Below are 11,179 nucleotides of genomic sequence, written 5' to 3'. Positions count from 1 at the left end.
AAACAAAGAAGGCATCTTGTTAACCCAGACGGATGACATAATCCGACACTGGATGGAGCATTTCAGCGAGGTGTTAAATCAGGTACCTCTGACAACTTCTTTAAATATCCCTGAAGAAACATTGTTCGACCTTGGAATATTTTCCGGACCTCTCTTGCTGAGTGAAGTAAAATAGGTTCTAAACACTTTGAAAAACAGAAAGGCAGCTGGCAACGATGGCATACCCCCTGAACTGTTGAAATATGGTAGAAGCGCCCTAGCAGTGCCCAGGTTTGAACTTTTGTCACATGTTTGGGATGATGAAAATGTCCCAAGTGAATGGTCAAAGGCAGTAGTAGTCAAACTCTGCAAAAAAGGACAAAAGACTAAATGTGATAGTTGGAGAGGCGTCGCTTTACAATCAGTTGGTAGCAAGGTTTTGTGCCTCATTATTCTCAATAGAATTCAAACTGTGTATTTAGTCGGAATTCTCAGAGAATACCAAAAGGGGGAAATTAACTGACGAAAAAGTAATGTGTGCACACTACTACTAATACTACTGCTACTAAGACATTTGCTAGTTCTACTACTACTAATAATACTATTGCTAAAAAAAAAATACTACTTCTATCGCGACTACTTGTAAGGTTAAGAGCATTATACTGAAAATTCCAAGAAGTATATGAATATAGAGGTTATCAAAAGAGCAAAACGAGAAAATCATAGCAATGGCTAATTCTATTAGGTTGAGTACTTATACGGATGCCATGACTACTATTATAACTATATCTGCCATCCGTATGTAGGCCGTGAAAAGGGCATATTAGCAATATCTTTGGAACAGTTCCGTGCGCGAAATTAAAACTTACAAGGATTGTTGTGGGGGATGTTGAACTAACCAAAAGACAATATTTGTATCATAATACTGCTGGTTCTACTCCTACAATTACTACAACTGCAACTATTATTATTATTACTACTAGTACTACTGGTACTAAAGCTAAGGCTGCAACTATTAACTATATTCCTTCTGCTTTTTTCATAACTACTGGCGCAATTACTACAAAAAACAAGAGCTAAGAGCTGATATGGCACTTGTGGCGAGGTCGGAAGAGCCAAGAGCTCATATGGTTATGAACTCTAGCAAAATTCTAAGAATCAACAGACTGATTTAAAAGGAAAATCAAATGCTTAATGCTGGTTAAAATTTAAAATAAGAGCTCTGAAACACGAGGTCCTTCTAAATATAAAAATTCATTAAGATCCGATCACGCACTCGTAAGTTAAAAATACCTAATTTTTCTAGTTTTTCCTCTCACTTCAGATGTTCGAATTGGGGGAAAAGACTTTATCAAGTGAATTTGTGCAGGTCCCTGACACGTCTACCAATTTTCATCGTCCTAGCACGTCCAGAAGCACCAAACTCGCAATACACTGGACCCCCCTAACTCCCCCAAAGAGAATGCATCCAGTCCGTTTACGTCAACCACGTATTTACGACATTTGCTTATTCTACCCACCAAGTTTCATCCTGATCTCTCCACTTTAAGTGTTTTCCAAGATTTCCGGTTTCCCCTCCAACTCCCTCCAATGTACCCAGATCTGATTGGGATTTAAAATGAGAACCCTGAGACATGAGTTTTTTCTAAATATTAAATTTCGTTAAGATCCAGTCACCCATTCTTAAGTTAAAAATACCTCAATTTTTCTAATTTTTCCGAATTAACCCCCCCCCCAATTCCCCCGAAGAGAGCGGATACATTCTAATTATGTCGATCGATTATCTAGAACATGTGCTTATTCTTCCCATCAAGGTTCATCCCGATCTCTCCACCCTAAGTGTTTTCCAAGATTTCTAGTTTCCAAGATTTCTGTTTCCCCCCTCCAAACCCCATGTCCCCAGGTCTGATTTGAATCGAAAATAGATCATCTGAGACATGAGATCTTTCTATATATCAAGTTTCTTTAAGGTCCGATCACCCATTCATAAGATAAAGATACCTCAATTTTCACGTTTTCCAAGATTTCCGGTTTCCCCCTCCAACCGTCTCAATGTCACCGGATCTGATCAGGTTAAGTCCCTACAAGCAAACTTTCCATCAAATTTAGGAATTATTATGACTACTTCTTAAAGTTTTTGGGACACACAAGCGATACACATTTTGAGAGGAAGCTTCATTTAAACACTTTAATGTCCACACAATAGTCCAAATATTTCAAGGAGTTAAACAAGGACAAAACACTAAAATTAAATAATTTGATGCCAATATGAAGAAAGGGGTGATGGTAGCCGCTAAATGCTGTTGGTCACACACCGAAGAATCCCCGAAGAATCAGCAAATACCCCCCTCCCCCCAAAAAAAACAAACTAAAACCCCAAAAAGACTGAGCAAACTTTGATATTTACTTTCAAGATTATTGTTTCTTTTTCCTCCAACTTCTCAATTACTGTTTGAGTATACCCCCCTATACCCCGAAGACTGAGCAAGCTACGAAGTCGATTCTCTTGATTAATTTATGTGTATCCTCCAAATTCCTCAATTAATGTTTGAGTATACCCCACCTACACCCCAAAAGACTGAGCAAACTTTAATGTCTATTCTCAAGATTAATTTTTCTGTTTCCTCCTACTTTCTCAACTACTGTTTGAGCATACACTGCCTATCAAACAGTTCGTGGTAACGAACTGTAGTAAGGAGCGACCCGGCTCAATAGTAACCAAAACTCTAAAAAATTGAATTTTGATATCAATAGCTACATCAAAAGAATCGCATTTTAATGCTCATTTTAAATATATATAAGTTTCATCAAGTTTAGTCTTACCCATCAAAAGTTACGAGCCTGAGAAAATTTGCCTTATTTAGGAAAATAGGGGGAAACATCCCCTAAAAGTCGTAGGATCTTAGCGAAAATGACACCATCAGATTCAGCGTATCAGAGAACCCTACTGTAGAAGTTTCAAGCTCCTATCTATAAAAATGTGGAATTTTATATTTTTGCCAGAAGACAAATCACGGGTGCGTGTTTATTTGTTTGTTGTTTTTCCCAGGTGTCATCGTATCGACCAAGTGGTCCTAGAATGTCGCAAGAGGGCTCATTCTAACGGAAATGAAAAGTTCTAGTGCCCTTTTTAAGTGACCAAAAAATTGGAGGGCATCTAGGCCCCCTCCCACGCTCATTTTTTTTCCCAAAGTCAACGGATCAAAATTTTGAGATAGCCATTTTGTTCAGCATAGTCGAAAACCATAATAACTATGTCTTTGGGGATGACTTAATCCCCCACAATCCCTGGGGGAGGGGCTGCAAGTTACAAACTTTGACCAGTGTTTGCATATAGTAATGGTTATTGGGAAGTGTACAGACGTTTTCAGGGGGATTTTATTTTGTTTGGGGGTGGGGCTGAGGAGAGGGGGCTATGTTGGAGGATCTTTCCTTGGAGGAATCTGTCATGGGGGAAGAAAAATTCAATGAAAAGGGCACAGGATTCTTTAGCATTACTATAAGAAAACAATGAAAAATAAACATAAAAACATTTTTTCAAATGAAAGGAAGAAGTAGCATTGAAACTTAAAACGAACAGAGATTATTACGCATATGAGGGGTTCTAAAAATACTTTAGCATAAAGAGCGAGGTATTTAGGAGGAGATAAATACCTTGCTCTTTATGCTAAAGTATTTTTAGTAATTTCAACTGTTTATTCTACGGCCTTTCTGATTCAGGGGTCATTCTTAAAGAATTGGGACAAAACTTACGATTTAGTGTAAAGAAGGAGGTATTAACGAGGGTACAAACCCCCTCATATACATAATAAAAATTAAAGAATATAAAAGTTTGTTACGTAAGTTAATTCTAAAGTTACGTATATTTTTTGCTAATAAAAAAATTCGTTAAAATTAAAATTAATAGTTGCCTTTTTATGTAACCGAAAAATTGCATGGCAACTAGGCCTCCTTCCCCATCCCATATTTCTCAAAATCGTATGATCAAAACTAAGAGAAAGCCATTAAGCCAAAAAAGGAATGAATATGCAAATTTCATTTGAATAGTTTACGTGTGGAGAGTCAAAATCAAACATGCATTAATTCAAAAACGTTCAGAAATTACATAAAAAAAAACTAGTTTTTTTAACTGAAAGTAAGGAGCGTCATTAAAACTTAAAACGAACAGAAATTACTCCGTATATGAAATGGATTGTCCCCTCCGCAATCCCTCGCTCTTTACGCTAAAGTTTGACTCTTTGCCACAATTCTGCTTTTTAAAACAATTAAAAGCTTTAGCGTAAACAGCGAGGGATTGCGGAGGGGACAATCCATTTCATATACGGAGTAATTTCTGTTCGTTTTAAGTTTTAATGACGCTCCTTACTTTCAGTTAAAAAAACTAGTTTTTTTTATGTAATACCCCGAAAGACTGAGCAAACTTGGATATCGATTCTCAAGATTAACTTTGTTCTGTTTCCTCCAGCTTCCTCAATTACAATTTGAGTATGTTCCGCCTCTACCCCAAAAAAACTGAGCAAACTTCTTTATTTACTTTCAAGATTGATTTTTTATTTCTTTCAACTCCGTCAATTATTGTTTATACCCCGCCTATACTCTAAAAGACAGAGCCAACTTCGATGTCTATTCTCAAGATTAATTTTTCTGTTTCCTCCAATTTTTCTCTATAAGTATCTTCAAAATTCCTTTAACAAAATTTCTTATCGTGAATCATCTTTTGTTTTCCTCATTGAAGCTTTCCTGATCTGAAGAAGATCTCTTTCCAAGAACGTCTTAATACTGCTGTTACATGAAATGGATAATACGAAGCTAAGCTTCAGACAGGGATCTAAATAGGGATCTGAATAGAAAAGCAAACATTCTCTTTTACCAAGAACTATTAAGAATATATTCCAATACAAAAAGAAGCGACTTATAAGGGAACAATGACAGATTATGTAGCTAAATATCTTTCGAAAGTCAAATGGCCAAGAGTGGGCTTCTTCAGCAGTCAATCTCCTTTCCAGAGATCAGCTCGACTCTCTTTTGGAATAGAATCCCCCTGGCTATGCAACACCCCTCTTTTAAACCATGATTGATTTCTCCTAGTATTTTCTATTCACGACATAGTTTCAGCTTGTTTTTATTTTATTAATGTTTAATTGATTAATGTTTAAAATTGAAATTAAGATGTTTAAAATTACTGTTTAATTTTTATTAATGGTATTAATTTTTAATAATATTAATGTTATTATCTTTATTAGTGTATGCACATTGCTGTGATCAGAGAGTTTAAACATGTTTCATTCAGAGGCGTCGAATACGGAAAAGGAACTCCACCCCCCCCCCAGTTTATTTAGTAAGTAGATATAAATTAAATGAGCCTGTAAAATTGTTGTCGCAGAGCATTGCCATAAATTTACCGGAATCACATCTTTTCTTAGTAAAAATGGTGTCAATTGATAAATTCTGTTAGCTCCTCCTCTCTTTCGACCTTTTGACGAGTGATACCTTTGACTATATTGATTCTGACTAAATTTGTTTATGTTTCAATACATTTGATAGCATGAAAATGCAAAACAGGTTTTGATTGAATGAATGAGCCAATGGAGTTCATTTCTCTTTTTCAAACATCAGACAGTATCTGAAACAGTAGGTTGTAGGAAAAGTGTGGTTCAATCCCGCCTTCTAAGGCTATTAAATAAGAAAAACTAAATTTTTTACTGAAAGTAAGGAGCGATATTAAAACTTAAAACGAACATAAATTATTCCGTGTATCAAAGGGGCTTTTCCTCCTCAACGCCCCGCTCTTTACGCTAAAGTTTGACTCTTTTTTTCAATTCTACCTTATACAACAGTAAATAACTTTAGCGTAAAAAGCGCGACGTTGAGGAGGGAACAGCCCCTTTCATACACGGAGTAATTTCTGTTCGTTTTAAGTTTTAATGTCGTTCCTTACGTACAGTTAAAAAAACATGTTGTTTTTTTTTCAATTTAATTTCTAAACGTTTTTGAATTGATGCATGTTTGATTTTGGCTCTCCGAAACTGAATAATTAAAACGAAATTTGCGTATTATTATTATTATTTTTTTGCTAAAAGACTTTCTCTTAGTTTTGATCAGACGATTTCGAGAAAAGGGGTGGGGGAGGAAGCCTAGTTGCCCTCAGGAGACCTAGTTGCCCTCCAATTTTTCGGTTACTTAAAAAGGCTACTAGAATTTTTAATTTTTAACGAACGATTGTTTTTATGGCACTTGGTATCTACCAAGTGACATATAGCGATCGCAAATTCCGTCGGTCTGTCTGTCCCGGTTTTGCTACTTTAGGCACTTCCAGGTAAGCTAGGACGATGAAATTTGGCAGGCGTACCAAGAACCAGATCAGATTAAATTAGACAATCGTCGTTTCCCCGTTTCGACCATCCAGAGGGGGGAGAGTGGGGGATGGTTAAATCGGAAAAAATAGAAAAAATTAGGTATTTTTAACTTACGAACGCGTGATCGGATCTTAATGAAATTTGATGTTTAGAAGGATATCGTGTCTCAGAGCTCTTATTTTAAGTCCCGACAGATCTGGTGACATTTGGGGGAGTTGAGGGGGGGACCTAAAATCTTGGAAAACGCTTAGAGTGGAGGGATTGGGATGAAACTTGGTGGGAAAAATAAGCAGAATTCCTAGATGCTTGTTGACATAACTGGAACGGATCCGATCTATTTGGGGGGTTTGGTGTTAACTCTGAAAAATTAGAAAAAATAGGTATTTTTAACTTTACGAGGGAGTGATCGGACTTTAACGAAATATCATATTTAGAAGGACCACGTATCTCACATCTCTTATTTTAAATCCCGACCGGATCCAGCATAATTGGGGGGGAGTTGGGGGGAGCGAAAATCTTGGAAAACACTTAAAGCGGAGGGATTTGGATGAAACTTGGTGGGAAGAATGAAACATGTCCAAGATACGCGACCGACCTAACTGGACTGGTTCCACTCTCTTTGGTGGAGTTGGGGGGGGGGTGAGTAATTCGGGAAGATTAGAAAAATGAGGTATTTGTACCTTACGAACGGTTGATCAGATCTTAATGAAATTTGATATTTAGAAGGATCTTGTGCTTTAGAGCTCTTGTTTTAAATCCCGACAAGATCCGGTGACATTGGGGGGAGTTGGAGGGGGAAACCGGAATTCTTGAAAAATGCGGTATAGATCTGAAAACGGATTGTTTTCCCATGGACAATTATATGTTGCATGTTCAAGAGTCGGTAAACCTGACAATCTATTTATATGCATAGACAATGGGACACCGAAGAATGTTGTATATTCGCAAGTTTTACGAAGTTAAAAACATATATATATATATATATATATATATATATATATATATATATATATATATATATATATATATATATATATATATATATATATATATATATATATATATATATATATATATATATATATATATATATATATATTCACAGGTGGGATACAGGAACACAACTACAATGGCGCGAAACTAATATGGCGCGTAACGACTTTAGCGCGCGGGGGGGGGGCTTTGGGGGGGCGCGAAGCGCCACTCCAACAGCTAGTATTTCTATACCTCAAAAATATATTAGTAGGCCTATGCTTCAAAATATATTAATGTGGATTAAACTTACCTCTAATAATAAGCCTCTCTTCTGGTTGGTAGGATCAACGCCTCTCTTTATTTCTTGGTTCTTTTTGCTTATGTTTCATCCCCTATAAGCTTTGTTCACGTTTTGTTTTTTCCATTTTTGAGTTAGAATTGCTATTTTCTATGTTTTAATAATGCTTGTAAATTTGTTTTTATTAATAAAATTTTTATGTACAATAAAAATTAATATCTTTTAGATTTATGCATCCAGGATAAAACTTCGACAGGTAATCGTTTATGCAATTTAATCATCTTGTAGCCTATGTACATTAGTATGCTCGTTCAAGATTGCCTCTACAATATATGGTAAATTCTGTGTAGTAAAAAGGAAAAAGAAAGACTTTTGATCATATATGAAGGTGTACCATATTCTAGCCATAATGGCATTCTCACCTGTATTTCATCTCTTATAGACATTTAAATTCCAACTGAAAAAAAAGATTGTTACTAAAAAATGCGCTAAGAACAAGCCTCTAATATTATCTGATAACATCCCCTAAAGAATTAGTTAACAAGGAGGTGTATTTCAAGTGTAAGCCCCCAGATGTAATTCGATGCTAGGACCTCCGTTGGAATTGGTTGCTAGGGCCCCCGGTTGAATTGGATGCTAGAGCCCCGGGGGCTAGGTTAGCGGCCCGTGAAACTGGATGCCTGATGGAATTAGATGATGAGGGTACCCCGACAGTTGGGTTAGCTTAGAAACCCGCCGAAATTGGATTCTAGGACTCCCCGTTAGAATTAGATGCTAGGGCACTCAGTGAAATTGGATGCTAGCCCCCCCAGTGGTTAGGGACCCAATGAAATTAGATGCTAGTGGCCCCCGATGGAACTGGATGCTACGGCCCCCAGTGAAATTAGATACTAGCCCCTCCAGTGGTTAGGTTAGGGGATCCCATGAAACTGGATGCTAAGGGCCCCCGATGGAATTGGATGCTAGGATCTTCCAATGAAACTGGATGATAAGGCCCCGCTGGTTAGTTTAGGGGCAGTGTTGGGATTGGATGCTAGGGTCCCTAAGAGAACTTGTTGCTAGGGCCCCATTGGAATTGGTTGCTAGGGCCCCATTGCAATTGGTTGCTAGGGTCCCATTGAAATTGGTTACTAGGAGCCCCTATTGGAAATGGATGCTAGGGGGCCGGTGGAATTGGTCGCTAGGGTCCTGCGTCTTGAAGGTTCCCCACAAACGGGTCCTGTAGACTTTGTCCTGGCCCGCGTTGGTTTTTTAAACAATCAAAGAACTTTTAGGTAAAACCCGAAGCCTACTACGTAACAACCGAAGAAATCCTGATTTGGCGGGGACCTGATGGTTATTTTAAACACCCAAAGCCTATTACGAAACAAGCATAGATAGCATGCAAAAATAAACGAATGCTTTTCAAGACCCCCTATTGGGTAAAACCCCAAAAAATGCTCATTTAGCGGGCCCCCTGAAAGTTTTTTAAAGAGCATTCAAGGATATCCTGATTTGACGGGGTCTCGTAGGTTTTTAACCATAACAACCAAGGAAATCCTGACTTGGCTGGATATCGTAGGTTTTTAATCATAACAACCAAGGAAATTCCGATTGGACGGGGTCTCGTTTTTTTTTACGCTCAAAGAAACTATAAGGTAATATGCACCTGTGTCTCTGGGAAAACATTCTCTATGACGTAGTAGAAACCTGCGTCATGAAGAAGTTTAAGTGTTGGGATCGGGATTGAAAGGGATAGGGCTGTCACAAAGTATCTATGGCGTCACTACTTTCTTGTGAGACATTTAACCGTTTGGCTACAGAGTTCCTGTGTTGTTTTAAAATTACTTTTCTGTGAATAGGCAGCGCAGCATTGAAGTTCACCCGGCACTCTGGCGATAAATCACATCAGCCCAGTTTGTGTTAAGAAAAACAATCGTTGAGTGTTTATTTTTTGTGCCCCTCGGCATTGTGCGTCCCTAGGCCCAGGCCTACTGAACTTGTACGTAAATCCTGGCATGCTTTAGAGACACTGTGTATTTACAATGTAACTTTAGTTAAAATAGTGTTACAGGTTCAACTCAACAGTAATTTCTAATCAAAAGAAGAAATGTCTTAAAATTTCAAAAAACAACCCCAACCCCTCAAAAGCGGCTTCAAATTGTAATAGTAGATTTACCGTTGAAATTACCATTGTCGTGAAGTCTCACTGAAGGTTTACAGTAGTCACCTTGGGAATTTTTTTTTAATTACTTTTTTAGCCCAAGAACAGTGGTCTTAGGTTATCGAGAGAGGACTCGTTTAACGTAACCAAAATACACACTTACCTTTTTTGATGAAACGTAAATTATAGACCTATAGACCTATGTAACACACCTATAAACCTATGTAAGACTAGACAAGTGCTAAAAACGAAATAAAGATAGAGAAGATTAATTGTATTTAGGAAATTTCAGAAAGATGACATTAAGCGACACAAAGATAGATAAAGTTTCTCTTACATCGAAAAAGCTTCTCCAGCAACTAAACAATGCAACTTGATGAGGGTTTATGCAGAAAGTGCTGAAAAAGAAGGAACAGAAATTAGAACAAAGATTTAATCAAACACTCTGGCAATGGTTAAAAGGTATGAATTTTTAGTTTTATCATTCTTATTACAATTGTGGGTTTTTACACCACAAAATATTGTATCTCTAATCAATTTTTTTAGAGGGGTTATCGTATAGCTATACATTCAATGGGCACGTTTTATCTTTCTAAGGCTATAGTACTCTGTATTTCATATTTACTTATCAATTTTGTAAATAAATACGAAATAATGGGAAACTCAAAAATCAATTTGTATTTGTCCATTGTAAAAGATACCCCTCCCGCAAAATTGAGACAAAGTCAAACCAAAATTGTTAAAACAAAAAAAGGAGAAAAGGCTATAAGAAGAACAGGCAGGCAAGAGAAAGCAATTATGCATTATCTTTTGCTATTTTGCTTAAAACAACCACACTGTTGTTTTTATTTCATAAATATTTATTTGTTTTCATTTATGGCTTAACAAATTTTTCTACAATCATTATTATTATTTTTAAAGCTAGCATTGACTCCAACCAAAGTTACAAAGTCTGGCTCCAAGGCTGACTTTCTACCAGTCAGGTAACTCCATAATGGTTTTCTGCAATAACAAAAATCGCTTTCCCTTTGACAAGCTATCTGTATATGCCCCACAATAAGTACTTGAAGAATTGTTTTGTATGACGTTGTACCAAACTTTTCGTGGTAACGAACTGTAGTAAGGAAAGACCCGGCTCATAATAACCAAAACTCTAAAAAATGGAATTTTGATATCAATAGCTACATCAAAAGAATTGCTGACCAAGGTGCTGATTTTCAATATATAAGTTTCATCAAGTTTAATCTTACCCATCAAAAGTTACAAGCCTGAGAAAATTTGCATTATTTTAGAAAATAGGGGGAAACAACCCCTAAAAGTCATAGAATCTTAACGAAAATCCCGCCATCAGATTCAGTGTATCAGAGAACCCTGTTGCAGAAGTTTCAAACTCCTATCTACAAAAATGTGGAATTTTGTATTTTTGCC

At 36.9% G+C, this 11,179-nt stretch overlaps 1 protein-coding gene across 1 annotated transcript in view; it reads right to left on the bottom strand.

Annotated features, from left to right (window-relative positions):
- Nucleotides 1–10,010: 10,010 nt before the first annotated feature.
- Nucleotides 10,011–11,179, bottom strand: part of LOC136030467 (serine/threonine-protein phosphatase 2A 65 kDa regulatory subunit A alpha isoform-like) — a gene marked incomplete in the record, with an annotated part of 106,527 nt that continues 105,358 nt past the window's right edge. The window contains 1 exon segment of the mRNA XM_065709475.1: nucleotides 10,011–10,149. Within this exon segment, the coding sequence (XP_065565547.1) occupies nucleotides 10,136–10,149 (14 nt within the window).

This window comes from Artemia franciscana, chromosome 8 (assembly GCF_032884065.1).
Source record: "Artemia franciscana chromosome 8, ASM3288406v1, whole genome shotgun sequence".
Lineage (NCBI taxonomy): Eukaryota > Metazoa > Arthropoda > Branchiopoda > Anostraca > Artemiidae > Artemia > Artemia franciscana.
Note: the sequence above shows the minus strand (reverse complement) of the source record. Positions and strands in the feature narration are given on the sequence as shown.